At 58.7% G+C, this 14,131-nt stretch overlaps 1 protein-coding gene and 1 long non-coding RNA gene across 5 annotated transcripts in view; one reads left to right on the top strand and one right to left on the bottom strand.

Annotated features, from left to right (window-relative positions):
* Positions 1-6,545: 6,545 nt before the first annotated feature.
* Positions 6,546-10,231, bottom strand: LOC307179153. Of its 2 annotated transcripts, none has more exons than XR_013825328.1 (3): positions 10,177-10,231; positions 8,340-8,513; positions 6,546-6,890 (listed from the first exon to the last, which is right to left on the bottom strand). It is a non-coding gene; the product is annotated as an uncharacterized lncRNA (long non-coding RNA). The 2 variants fall into 2 exon arrangements; XR_013825329.1 differs by lacking the exon at positions 10,177-10,231 and adding an exon at positions 8,997-9,108.
* CEP170B (centrosomal protein 170B) overlaps positions 9,685-14,131 on the top strand; it is a 26,248-nt gene continuing 21,801 nt past the window's right edge. The window contains exons 1-2 of one of the 3 annotated variants that reach the window (XM_079907963.1): positions 9,685-9,737; positions 13,355-13,486. In XM_079907963.1, coding sequence (XP_079764089.1) covers positions 13,382-13,486 — 105 coding nt within the window. In that variant the 5' untranslated portion in view covers positions 9,685-9,737; positions 13,355-13,381. Of the gene's footprint in view, positions 9,738-10,264; positions 10,438-13,354; positions 13,487-14,131 lie in introns of those variants that run through there. The other 2 variants (XM_079907965.1, XM_079907966.1) reach the window with 2 other exon arrangements.

The following is a 14,131-nucleotide window of genomic DNA, read 5'->3' as shown; positions in this document are numbered from 1 at the left end:
ACCCGTGTCCCCTGAATTGGCAGGCTGATTCTTAACCACTGCGTCACCAGGGAAGTCCCCCCAGCTATGTATTTTTAAATATGGCTTTTAAAGTTGCTTTTGGTACAAGGTTTTGTCTGATGTTTGCTATCTGTCATATCTGGAAGCACGATTAAACATTAAGTGGTCTTATAAACTATAATGAGTGCTATGGACTTGCTTGGTACGTGGTGAAAATAATCTACTTGATTTACTTGACGTAAGAAATTATCAAAATTGCGTGTGTGTGTGTGTGTGTGTGCGTGTGTGTGGCCGCGCCATGTGGCATGCAGGATCTTAGTTCCCCGACCAGGGATCGAACCATGCCCCGCCCCCAACATTGGGAGCACGGAGTCTTAACCACTGGACCACCAGGGAAGTCCCTGTGTGTTTTAAATTTTATAACAGTAATAAGAGAAATCAAGTTGCATTTATTTAAGTAAGAACTATATTAAGAAAGGAAACATATCAAGATAGAGTATTTATTTATCTTTTCTTTTCCTGCTCATGAAACTTCACCTGAGAGAGCACAAGAATCTTAAGCCCATGTGATTCCCCAGGCGAGTGGTTTCTGCATGGGAATCTTACACCTAACTCAGCCCGAGTTCCATTCCAGAACAGTCTGAAAGCCGCTTATGTACCACAAAGGGAAGCAGCGTGCTAGCCACATGCAGAGTCTTGTTCTGATACCTGGGAGTTCGTTCGTCTGGCCTTTCCTGCCTCAGGGAGGCTGCAACCACTTATCTTTACTTGGAAGAATTCTGGTTTCTGCTTATTTGATCTGGGTCCGGTTTGAGACCATAAGATCTTGCTGCGTTTTAATACTTTCTGCTTGAGCCCTGGAACTAGGAGAAACGAGTCTGCACAGCGTTATGTGTTTGGGGTGCAACAAACATTGATGGGCATCATGATATGGGCTGAAATTGTAAAGCAAGGTACCTGGCTTGGAGCAACAAGCGGACAGGGCCGTGGGCGCTGCCAGGGGACAGAGCAGATGCCAGGCGCCGGCCAGTGCGCACATGGGACTCCAAGGTAGGTTGTGCGTAACGACGTCTATAAATGCTGATGTAATGCAGTTCAAAAAATATGTTGATTTTTATTAAAATTTTACAACTGTACAAAGAGCACATGTACGTGACTTACAATACACAAAGGAAGTAAATGTCGAGAGTTAAAAAAATAATATAAATCTGAGACATGAAGCAAAAAATTCCATTCTGTGCATCAAAATAAAAAGGCATTTGCGGGCTTCCCTGGTGGCGCAGTGATTGAGAGTCCGCCTGCCGATGCAGGGGACATGGGTTCGTGCCCCGGTCCGGGAAGATCCCACATCCCGCGGAGCGGCTGGGCCCGTGAGCCATGGCCGCTGAGCCTGCGTGTCCGGAGCCTGTGCTCCGCAGCGGGAGAGGCCACAACAGTGAGAGGCCCGCATACCGCAAAAAAAAAAAAAAAAAAAAAAAAAAAAAAAAAAAAAAAAAAAAAGGCATTTGCTTAATAAGAAGGGGCATTTCAACATATTAAGAAGCCCTCGGTTAGGGCTGTCACAGAAGATGCAGTCTCACTGACGACAGAGGCACCATGGCGTTACCTCGGCAGCCCCGCAGGCTGCCACACGCATGTGCACGTGGCCCCACGTTGGAGGGTTGTACACCGAATCCATTCTTATTAGCCGTTCAACAGATCACCCGTGGATGTTACCATTCACCTTCCAACGGGGAGACCTCACCTCCAGCCACTGTCTTCCTCCAGTGACCCTCAGTGGCCTGGGGTTCTAGTGGCAGTTTTCACTGCCCCACTTCAGATGCGGGAGGAGAAGCCCAGTGGCCACGAGGACGGCCACCAGGCTGTCCGAGTGCCGCCCCCTCGAGCATCCTGACCTGTCGGGAGCCTGATTTCTTCTGCCGCTTCCTGAGGTAACACTCGGAGATCCACAGGCAGGTCTCAGCCCTGGGAAGGGTGGCCGATACGATGGCAGCACCACCACCCCGTTGGGAGAAGAGCTTCGAGAGGGTCACCTCTGCTACTACACTGGCAGTGGTCACCATTGTCACCAGTGCCACCGCTCACCAGCGGTGGGTGGCACAGGGCATTTGCAAGAATTAACATCTGACAGAAAATTGCCAGACGAGTCTGTCGCAATAGGAAGGGAGGGGAAGGGATGCCGCGCCCCGTTCCTCCAACATGTTCACGGTGCCTCCACTCACATCCAACTCGCGTCTAACATCTAACAGTGATGCTCCTACTTCGAGGTCAAGGGCTCTGGAGGAACAGCACGTCTTGCAGATGTCGATGTGCTCTTTGCCTTCCGTCCTAGCATGTGCTCCTCAGCACGGCCTGAGGTGTGTGGGCTGATGGAATGGACGACACCCAGATTCTCAAAAGCTCAGCCCCAGCGGGGTTCTCCAGGTCTCTGGCACATGCTTCATCCTGGAGGAGGGCTAACGGAGCCTATGTCCAATGTCACCATCCCTAGAGAGAAGGGACCTCATCGGTGGTTTCCAGGTGGTCATGCTTGGTGGGGGGATGGGTACCACATTTTTATTAAAAAAAAAAAAATATCACCAAAATGGCCTTTTCTTTCATAGATGTAGTGATTACTAATATTCCAAGAACAGTTTGGAGAAAGCCGACCTGAACATGTTATGCTACACAGATGGCTGGGCTGCAATGAACACAGCATTCAACCCAAAGTAGCTTAAGAGACAATGAGGGCTTCTTGTCTGTCTGACTTAATAAGCATGAGGTGTTTATTCTGGGTCCGGTTCAGCAGCAAAGGCCGGGATCTGGACCGGCTTTGCTGCCCAGGTCCTGGTCTTCTCCTCTTGCTCGTATCATGGCTGCTGCAGCTCCGAGCATCACACCTCAGCCAGCAAAGGCGGTGAGCAGATGGCTCACTGTGTCTCACAGTGTCTTACCTCACCTCATCTCTTCAATGGGAGGAACAGCATTCCCAGAAGCACCCTTCTCCACTCCCTGGCCGACAGCAGAAGTCACCTCACTTGGGCAAAAACTGGGCCTGTGCCCACACCCAGCTTTGCGTCTGGCGCATCTTCCCTGAGATCAAGAGCTCTGCACCGATGGCTGAAAGCACCTGGTTCTGTTGGAAGGAACAGGGCGGGAGGCTTTGGAGTGGGTGCCCTCAGGATTGCCGTGGTGGAAGGAGGGCTGAGGCGGTGCTGCAGATGTGAGCAAAGCTACTCCTTGTTCCCTGGGGGATCCCTGAGAAAGGGTCACCCCGAGTCGGGAGGAGGTGACTCCTGCAGCCCTTCTTCACCCGCCTTGTCCGTCACGGGAGCTGCAGGGTTATGGGGGTGTGTGTGTGCGGGGGGAGTATAAGAGCCTGGACCCGGAGCAGAGATGGACTCTGCCCTCCAGCCTGAGGGCGCGAGAGAGGACACCCACAGCAGAGGAGCACAATGCTCACAGCACGTGGCCAGGATGTGAATAGGGGAGGGGGGCAAGGGGGGCACGAATGGGGGGAGGGGAGCAAATGGGGGAGGGGGCATACCTAGGGGAGGGGGCATGAATGGAGGAGGGAGAGAATGGGGGCATGAAGCCGGCGGGGTGTGTGGGGCGTGGCCACTGCCCTGCCCACCCTTGGGTTCCCTTTGAGGGGTGACTTCTGCGTGGGGTGCAGGCTGACACTGTGTCCTTCAAGAGGGAGGCTCAGGGGTTATGGGGATATAGCCTGGCAGCCCCTCCCACCTGCCCTCAGGTTTAGGGGTGCAGGGGCCAACGACTGTCCTGCCACAGTCCAGCACCCGCTGCTCCCATGCCAGGCCCCAGCAGGACTTGTGCCCCCCATCCCCTGGCCTGGAGCCTGACCCTTCAGCTGCGGGGCTCAGCTGGGCCGAATAATGAAACATGGACAAGTGCGGCCCAGGCTTTAGGACTGCCCCCCTGCCATTCGCGGATAATTAGGATAATTACCTCAGCCCTGAGGCTGAGCCCAGAGGACAGGGACAGTGGCCAGGGGTCCTCCCACCTCCGCTGGGCCACCTGCCTCCCCCCTCTGAGCGGGACCCTGCCCCAGCTGCCTGGCCCAGACCAGCCCCGCAGGACTCTCCCCGGTGTGGCAGGGCCCAGGCCTGCAGGCGATCCCTGTCGTGTCCTGGGCCGGGCAGCTCCAACAGGCCTGGGCAGCCATGCAGCAGACACACAAGTGGGAAGCCGGCCCCTCAGGAAGGCCCAGCTCCTGGCTGCAGCTGACCTTGGTGTCTGGTCAGCAAGGCCGGACAGACAATCGGGATGGGAAGAACGGGCCCTGCGCCTGACTCTGGGAAGGTGCAGGGGCTGGGCCCATCACCTCTGTGTCAGCACTGAGGTTTCTTTCTCCCACTAGCAGCAAATACACGTGAAACTAGGGACTAAATGCAAAAATCCAAAGGCAAAGGGACAGCCGGCGTTCCACGGTTCTCGACCACAGAGGACAGGGCCACTAGGCTGGCAGATGCTCAGGTTATGTGAGTTCAACCAGAGAACCTCGGCGAAGTCCTGGCGAGCGGGGTACGGGGTTGAGGAGGAGGCCAGAGGAACGTGGGCCAGGCCGCCGAGTCCAGTGGCTTCAAAGGGCAGCAAGGCCCTAGGGCTGGGGACCGGATGGGAGGGGGATGGGAGGCCTGCTTTTATCTTCTCTCTGCATCCCCTGGCTCCACTCCCACCCCCCAGGGGGTCTGCAGCACCAACTCGGTGCCCCGCCCCGCCCAGCCCTGGAGCCACGTGTCCCCAGGATATGCTGGCCGCTCCGCTCCCTCGCCTCTTTCTGCACAGGGACCCTGCCCCCTCCTGACTATTCCCTACAGAAAACAGCAAATCTTGTCATTGTTAACACAGCTTCCTCGTTTAAAAAATTCGGGCCAAGGGTGGAAATGAGGTCTCCCCAACCCCAGTTCCCGCGTGCAGGGGCCACCCCGCGACCAGACAGTGCAGAGGAGGGAGAGCGGGCTGCGGGTTCTCTGAGAACACTGAGGAGCTGGTGCTGTGCCCCCCGGGGAGCCACCGAGTGGTGCCCACGGCTGCACGGCATCTGGCGTCCCTCAGCGGTGCCCTTGGACGGACCGAGGCCGAGCCGTTCCTAGCTCTGCTTTAGGTGCAAAGCAGCGATGAGAATCTCGACTAGGCCTGGTGCACATGCGCGAGTATTCCTGCAGGACAGATCCTGGGAAGCAGACAGGCTGGCTGGACGAGGGCTTTTGTAAGGCGATGGGCACTGTCGCCCCACCTCCAACCTCAGACTCACACCCTAGCTCCCGTCTCCCCACCACTCCCGCCCGTCCCTCTTCGAAACCTCCAAAGTTTGAAGGCCACGTGCAGTTGCATTTCTCTGCTCATGGGTGAAGTTAAGCATCTTTCAGCTAACAGCCATGTGGGTTTCCTTCTGCATGCGTCTGGGCTGCTTGCCCAGCTTCCAGTGAGACGCTCGGCCCCCATCCTTACTAATTCACAGGCCCGCTCTGCTGGGGAGTTGGCCCTTCCGTTGAGGTATGAGTTAGCAACAAGCTTTTCCCAGTTTGCGGCACATCCTAGGACTTAAAAGGTTATATCTATGCAAAATGTTGCAAGTTGTAATTTACTTAAATTTATCAAAAAATTTTTTATGACCTCTGCTTCTATCATGCTGGGAAAAGCTTTCCTCATGGTGAGACTATTAAACTGTCTCCAGTCTCCTGTGTTTTCTTCAAATGCTTTTGTGGGTTTGTTGTTGGCATTTGTATTTCTGGTCCATGTGGAATTTACTTTGGAGTGAGATAGGAGTCCAATGTCATGTTTCCTTCCGATGGCTGCTCAGCTGTCCCAACACCCTTTATGAAAGAACGCCCTTTTCCTCGCAGATTTTAAATGCCAAATAATAGTATGCTAAATGATCACACGGACCTCTGATCTGTGTGTTCAGTCAACCACCTATAACAGAATGTTCTGGTCGGCTCTGTGACAGATTCTACCCTCTGGCAGGACTGGCGCCTTCTTTTTTAGAATTATACAGGCTATTGTTTTTGGGGTTTTTTTGTTGTTTTTTTTTTTTTGTGATACGCGGGCTTCTCACTGTTGTGGCCTCTCCCGTTGCGGAGCACAGGCTCCGGACGCGCAGGCTCAGCGGCCATGGCTCACGGGCCCAGCCGCTCCGCGGCATGTGGGATCTTCCTGGACCAGGGCACGAACCCGCGTCCCCCTGCATCGGCAGGTGGACGCTCAACCACTGCGCCACCAGGGAAGCCCAGGCTATTGTTTTTGGTTTTTTTCTTTACTTTTTAAAATTGTGGGGGCTTCCCTGGTGGTGCAGTGGTTAAGATCCGCCTGCCAATGCAGGGGACACGGGTTCGATCCCTGGTCCGGGAAGATCCCACATGCCGCAGAGCAGCTGGGCCCATGAGCCATGGCTGCTAGGCCTGCGCGTCCGGAGCCTGTGCTCCGCAACAAGAGAAGCCATGCCAACGAGAAGCCCATGTGCAGCAACGAAAGCCCAGTGCAGCCAAAAATAAATAAATAAAAATAATCTATAAAATTGTGGTAAAACGCATAAAAAACATAAAATTTACCTTTTATCAAGAAATGTGAGCTTTCTTTTTTTAATGTTTATTTATTTATGTTTGGTTGCGTTGGATCTTTGTTGCTGCGTGCAGGCTTTCTCTAGTTGTGGCGAGCGGGGGCTACTCTTTGTTGTGGTGTGTGGGCTTCTCTCATTGCGGTGGCTTCTCTTGTTGTGGAGCATGGGCTCTAGGCGCACGGGCTTCAGTTGTGGCACGCGGGCTTCAGTAGTTGTGGCACGCGGGCTTAGTTGCTCCACACATGTGGGATCTTCCCGGACCAGGGCTTGAACCTGTGTCCCCTGAATTGGCGGGCGGATTCTCAACCACTGCGCCACCACGGAAGTCCTAAAATTTACCATTGCAAACATTTTTAAAGGTACAGTTCAGTGGCACTAAGTACATTCATGTCATCATACAACCATCATCACCACCCACTTCCTGAACTATTTTTTTAAATAAATTTATTTATTTTTTACTTATTTATTTATTTTTGGCTGCGTTGGCTCTTTGTTGCTGCACGCAGGCTTTCTCTAGTTGTGGTGAGCAGGGGCTACTTTTTGTCGTCATGCGCGGGCTTCCTACTGCAGAGGCTTCTCTTGTTGTGGAGCATGGGCTCTAGGCGCGTGGGCTTCAGTAGCTGTGGCACGCAGGCTCAGTGGTTGTGGATCGCGGGCTCTAGAGCTCAGGCTCAGTAGTTGTGGTACACGGGCTTAGCTGCTCCGTGGCATGTGGGATCTTCCCAGACCAGGGCTCGAACCCGTGTCCCCTGCATTGGCGGGCGGATTCTTAACCACTGCGCCACCAGGGAAGTCCCCTGAACTTTTTCTCATCTTCCTAAATCTGAAACTGTCTCCATTAAACACTCACTCCCCATCCCCTAGCCCCTGGCAACCAACATCCTTTCTATCTCTAAGAACTGCATTACTCTAGGGACCTCGTAGAAGTGGAATCATAAAGAATTTGCTTTTTGAGACTGGCTTAATTCACTTGGCACAATGTCCTGAAGGCTCATCCATGTTCTTTCCTGTTTAAGGCTGAATAATATTCCATTGTAAGGATGGACCACATTTCGCTTATCCATTTATCCACTGAAGGACATTTGGGGTGCAGCCGCCTTTTGGCTATTGTAAAAAACGTTGCTATGAACACAGGTGTACGAATATCTATTCGAGTCCCTGCTTTCAATTCTTTTGGGCATATATTCGGAAGTGGAATGGCTGGATTGTATGGTAGTTCTATTTTTAATTTTTTGAGGAACTGCCGTACTGTTTGCCATGGAGGCTGCACCATTTTACATTCCCACCAACAATGCATCGGGTTCAGTTCTTCACGACATTCTCACCAACACTGATTATTATTATTATTTTTTGATAGTCGTCATGCTAACAGGTGTGAAGTGGCGCCTCACTGTGGTTTGGACTGGCATCTCTTTAATGACTAATGATGTTGAGCATCTTTCCACGTGCTTGTTGACCACTTGGTTATCTTCTTTGGAGACATGTCTGTTCAAGTACTTGCAGGCTAATTATTCTTGCACCTTTATTTTCCTCATGGATTTCAGGATAGGTTCACATAGTTATAAAAAAAAAAAAATCCTGTAGCTACTCTTACAGGTTGCATTCAATGCAACCTTGGGGAGACTGTGGCCTCACCCCTCCTTGGGTTTCCTTTCCAGTCCTCACTGTGGATTCCTGGCTAGTCTACCTTGTTCTTTCTACCCTCCCTCTGGCTCCAAGTATCACCCACACCTGATGAGGCCTCCAGCTGCCCCTAGCTCTGTCCCGAACAGCTCACCTGAGTGTCCCCAGGTCTCTCCATCGTTCCGCATCAAACTCTCAACAGCTGACCCCTGCACACCTGCTCTCCTGGCCTGTTCACCTGTTTCCCAGTGACAGTAGGGGGTCCAGGTGACCACTGGGTGCCGTCTTTGCCTCCTCTCTCTTCCTTGACTTGGAGGAAGTCAGCGTCCTGGCAGCAGAAAGGTGCAAAGAGAGAAAAGGACTTTTATAAAAGGTCCATTTACCAAGGTGCAGGCAAGGGGTAGGCGAAACCAACAGGGTGGTGAAGACCCGGGTAGGGGCTGGCCTCAGAGCCCTAAGAGGGTAGAAAGGGCCTCAGGGTAGGGACTGGGGCCTCAGGGAGAGGACCTCAGGGAGAGGACCTCAGGGAGAGGAGAGGTCTGTGCCCAGCCGGGAGGGAGCTGGGGAAATTCCCCAACCTCTGGGCTGGCTTCCAAACTCACCCGGAAGCCAGGGGAGAGTGGGGGATGGGGCCACCGATGCGGCCCAGAGCGCAGGCCATGGGGACGGAGGAAGGTGGGTCTGGGGGGCAAACCGGGAAGGCCCAGCCCACTTCTCTGCCCCCACCTCTTCCATTCCAGGACTAGGATTGGACACCTGACCATTCCCCACCCCCCACTCCTGTTCTTTTTCCTTCCATGCCCTTTGGCACCTGGAGCTCTCTGAAAGCCTCATGTGAGCAGGTCTCAGCCAGCAGCAAACGCTCCTTGGGCGCCACGTTGTCCTTGGGACGAAGTCCAAGCTCCTTGATCACCTGGCTACAGGTCCCTCCCCTGGCCTGCCCCTCCCCCCACTACCCCAACCCCTAGCAGTCCGCGCTCCCAACTCAGGTTCTTCCGGTGCGTCCCGCACAGGTGGCGCCGCCCACCGTCCGGCACACTCCCTGCACCCTCATAGCTCTTCCCTCTGTAGGTGGGTTTCCACCTATGTAGTGGGTATGGGGCTCCCCTCTGTACTCGAGGGTGCTGGACCCCCTCCGCACTCCAACCCCCAGGCCTGGCTCTGTCGGGGGCTGGTGACCATGGGTTGGTGCTCCCGGTGTAGGGCACCGTGAACGCTCAGAAGCGCCAGCCGCCCAGGCCACAAAGCCCAGACTCCCCGGCACACGCCTCCTCAACCCCAGCTCCCAGGACTTCCCTGGCTTCGCTGCGCACCTCCTCCCTCGGTCAAGGCCAGTCCCCACCAGTAAAGCAGGAATGCCTGCAGGGCAAACCCCCACCTAGGCGTCTCCCACAGCGCCCCTGCCCGCAGCGTTAAGCCCTTTCCCCCTCTCGCTCTCGGGACACCGGATACCTCTATTGTAGCGCCCAGCGCGGAGCGAGCAGCGCGTGAGAACTCACTCCGCGACCCACGCCCCGCCCTCGGGCAGGGCCCGGCCCGCAGTCAGCAGAGGGTAGGACTGCGTCGACGCCCACGACCCACCTCACCCAGCCCGGCCGAAATCCCGGGGTTGGGGCGCGTGGAGCACGAGAGGGCGGGCGCGGGCCTCTGGGGCTCACCACACCTCCTTCGCCCTCCACCCCTCATTTGGGCGGGCGGGGCCAAAGGTTAGGGCCCAGCGGTGCGGTTCGAGTTTCGGGTTCCCGGAGCTTGGTTAAGCGTTAACCGCGGGCTCAGAGCCAAGACGCGGGGCTGCTGCGGCCACCGGGTTGCCCCCGGCACGCAGGGGCGGGTCCCCAAGCCGAGGCGGTACGAAGACCGTGAGGGGAGGGGTCTGGGGACAGACTTGTGGGGGCGAGTGGGGGAGGGGGCTGGGCCCGGTCGGAGGGGGTCGGGGGGGTGGGCGCGGGGGCGGGGCCCGTTGAGCCGCCGGGGGCGGGAGCCGCGCTCACCTGGCGCTCCGGGCCCGCCCTAACCTGGATTTCCGGGGGGCGGGGCGGGGGCGGGGCCTGGCATGGGCGGGGCGGGGCGCCCGCAGACGTCAGGGACCCGCCGCGCGAGGCCGGGCCGCCGCTCTGCCCGTGGGCTCGCCGGGCTGCCGCGAGCGTGCGGGCCGCGCCGGGCATGTCCTAGGCGGCGGCCCCGCCCAGCGCTCGGCCGGCCGGGCGGGAGGGCCGGGGCCGAGCCGGGGCCGAGTCGGGACCGAGCTGCAGGTAAGACGCGCCGCTCTGCGCCCGCGGCGGCCGGGCCTCCCTGCTCCCGCACCTGCGCGCCGACGGGGCCGCGCGGGCAGCGGGCAGGGGGCGGGCGAGCGGAGCCCGGTGGGCCGGACAAAGGCGCGGGGGTGGGGGCTGCCGGCGCACCTGGCCAGGTCGGTCTTCGCCCCCGCGGAGGCGGCCCAGGTCTGCGTCAGGCCGGGAGGGACCGCCGGGCGCGCGTCTACGCGGCCTGGAGAGGGGGGCGCTGGCCCGGGCGCCGGGGTCCCCGCCCAGGCACCGGCTGGGCCCTGGCCGCCCCCGGCGAGCGCTGATTCAGGAGAAGGCGTCGCTCCCTCCCCCTGCGGGCCCGGCGCTCCCGCCTGGCCTCCTCCCGGCCTGGTCTCCCCTCCCGCGGTCCCTCCCTCCGTCTTTCTCCACCTTCCTCTCTCCTCATTTCCCTTTGCCGCCGCCGCCTCTCCGCTGTCCCGGCCTCCGTTCAGTCTGCGCTTTCCAGCCGCCCGCCGCCGCTCTCTGCCCCTCCCGGCCCCTGCCCCTGGGCGACTCCACCTCCTCCCCTCCCCTCCAGGCGGGTGGTCCTTCTGGGGGGACAAGTTTGGGGTGTTTAGTATTCTCCCTCCTAGCAACGATGGCCAGCCTAGCCCTGAACCGGCCGCAGGCAGCTTGGGAGCGTCCACGACTCCAGGCCTGGGCCTTTTCGAGATGGGCTGGCAGCAGCAGGGGCGGCCTGGCTCCGCCACAGCCGCATAACCCGGCTCTGGGGGTTTGGCCTCCCTTTGCCATAAGCAGAGGCTGTGGCCTCCTCTGGGTGGGGTTCCCTTGCCAACTGCCCGTCACGACCTGGTGGCAGGTGACGGCAGAGTGTGGGAGCTGGGCTGGGCTGGGGGCTGGGTGGGGACTCTCCTGGAGAGAGCTCTGTCATCTCCTCCGGCTGTGCTGCTGAGGCCTCCGTAGGCTGCAGGGGCTCGGGAGTCCCCGCCCCTTCGGCTTCCAGAGCTTTGCCCCTCTGGCTGGACCCTGAGGAAGGGCAGGGGTCCCGGGATGAGGGGCTCTGGCCGGCTGGGGCTGTGTTCTGGGTGGATTTTTCGACATCTTCCCACTTGCTTGCCCGAGGTGACATGAGGGTTTGCCGTGGGTTACATGGTCACTTGGGCCTTCACCGATGGGTGGGGCCTGGTTTGAGACCTGGCTCGTAGGAGCCTCAGGCTAGGCTCTGGGTGTGGGTGTCGCAGGGATGGGGCCTGGGGATGCTCCCTAGGTCCTCTGCTCCCGCCAGGTGCCAGCACCATCTTCTCTCTCCCTCGTTATTGTCTCATGGCTTAACCAGCCTCCTGCTTGACCTGCCATCTGTTCTGCACACTGTGAGTCAGATCATGGACCCAGGACCTCCAGGGCTGGCCTCACGGGTGTGTGACACATGCTCTTGCATGGGCCCCGCACTCAGACCCTGCACTGGGTTTAGCATTCTGCTCTCGCTGTTTTGAAATCCTTCATAATTTTGGAACAGGCCTACTGCATTTGCATTCTGCACTTAGGGATGCAGCATGTCCTGGGCCCTCCAGGGCCTCCCCCTTCGCTCCCGGACAAGCCACAGAACTCCCGGGAGCACGCGGCCCAGCGTCTTGGCCCTGCCTGTTCCCTCTGCCTGGAGCACGGCCCCCAGATGTTCACATGCCTGCATCCGCCCGCTCCCAGTTGAGCCTTCCCTGACCACCCTCCGTAGATGGACCCCTCGCGGCTGCGCTGCTGTCCCCACCCCTATTTCTCTCTGTGTCACTCGCACCTTCTCACAAGCGGTTTCCCTTCTTGCTGCCCACCTCCCTGGCTGGAGGGAAGCCCCGTGATGCAGGGACAGTGTGTGTCTCTCAGAGCCCAGGACACCACCTGGCGCATGGCAGTGCTCAGGACACGTTTTGCCCACTGTGTGTGTGTGCGCGCACGCGTGTGTGAGCTCCCACGGGAGAGTGGCCAGGGCACTTGTAGGCGGTGCTCCGGGTGTGTGTGTAAGCTGTGTGCACATGTGTGGGGCGCAGGTGTGTCTGCACATTCTGGTACCTGTGCCCCTGAGACACGGCTCTGGGCAATTGGCATCTGTGTGAGAGCACGTGCACACTGGCTGCGTGGGGCCTCAGGCTGCCCCAGGGTCTGGTCTCGGGTGACATCGGCCCTTGTCGTCACTCAGGCTGTCCCCACTGTGCCCCTCAGGCACGCTGATACTCCCCTGTCCGTCCTGACCATATCAGCCCCCAGGATCTCAGGCACCAAAGCACCACCTCCCTCCTGGGCACTGGAGGGACTGCCTGCTGCCCTGACCACCTGGTACTGTCCTGGCCTGGGGGCGTCTGCAGGGCAGTCACAGTGACTGCCAAGGGACGTTCAACCCCCTCTCAGTGGCAGGCGTATTGATGGCTCAGGGCTCCGGTCTCCAGCCATCTCCTCCTTGCCCCCTGCCTGGGCCCACCCCAGAGTCTCCAGCAGGGGAGGCAGAGGCTCTGGTTCAGAGTCTGTGTCCTGGGTGTGGGCCTAGCCTGTGGGGACCCTGAAGGGCCACGCTGAGTCCCACCTGGGAGCAGCTCCTGCAGGTCACGGGGACACACGTGGGTCCACACGCAGGCAGTGTGGCTAGCACCCCATGCACCCAATCTCTGGCACCCAGAGAGAGAGAGAAGAGGCTATGTGTGGACCTAGAGCGTAAGGGAGGACCGGGCGACCTTAGCCTGGGAGGGGTCCACAGGGGGCAGGCACACTCGGTGAGGGGCTGGCCTGGAGCCCAGCATTTCTGGAAGCGGCCACTGCGGTGGTGCCGTGAAGGTGCTTGAACCTCATCGGGGCAGGATCTGTGCTGGTCTTTGGGGTGTCCAGGGGCCCGGGCCCAGGCAGGGGAGCCCTGCTCTGATGACCCCTCACCCCCCAGGGCCGGACAGGCCTCGCCGGTGCCAAGATGAGCGCCACCTCCTGGTTCCTGGTGAGCGGCAGCGGCACTCGCCACCGGCTCCCCCGAGAGCTCATCTTCGTGGGGCGAGATGAGTGTGAGCTCATGCTGCAGGTGAGTGTGGGCACCTGGGCTGGGGCGGGGCCCCTGGGGAGGAGGCCGCCCTGGACCCACAGCGGGGCACTCGTGGGTGAGGGTCCCTGCCTCTGCGTATTGGACCGTTTCTGATGGGAAGGTGCTACCGGATTCTGAAGGTGTCGGGGCCCACCTTGGGAAGGTGCCCGAAAGCAGACCCGTCCACATCCTTGTCCGGGGGCCCCAACAGGGCCGTGAATCAGGGGGCCACGGGGTCAGCTCTGACCATCAGAGCTGTCCAGTGGAAGGCTGGTGCCCTGGGCTGGGGGCTGGGGGCCTTTCTCAGGCTCGAGAAGCTGGCAGGGCCTTAAGAGCCGGGACACCGGGCACTCGGCAATTTCTCTCTGGCCCTGAGTTTGAGTTGAGCCAACCTTGGCTTCCACGGGGTGCATGGGTCCGGCTCCTAGGAATGAGGAGGGGAGGGGGCGGGGGACTTGACCCTGTAGGGCCCACAGGGGTTCCCCACCCTCGTGGGGTGATTGAGTCGGGTTCCCTGCAGCCCTGACCCCTCCTCAGCGTAGCACCTGCGTCCCTGTCCCCAAGCCCTCCAAGCTCCATGCTCCCACTGTGGGACTCTCAGGGGGTGTCCTAGGTGGGCTGCACTGCCCGGTCCAGCCAAGCGGC

The sequence above is a fragment of the Stenella coeruleoalba genome, assembly GCF_951394435.1.
Source record: "Stenella coeruleoalba genome assembly, chromosome: 2".
Lineage (NCBI taxonomy): Eukaryota > Metazoa > Chordata > Mammalia > Artiodactyla > Delphinidae > Stenella > Stenella coeruleoalba.
Note: the sequence above shows the minus strand (reverse complement) of the source record. Positions and strands in the feature narration are given on the sequence as shown.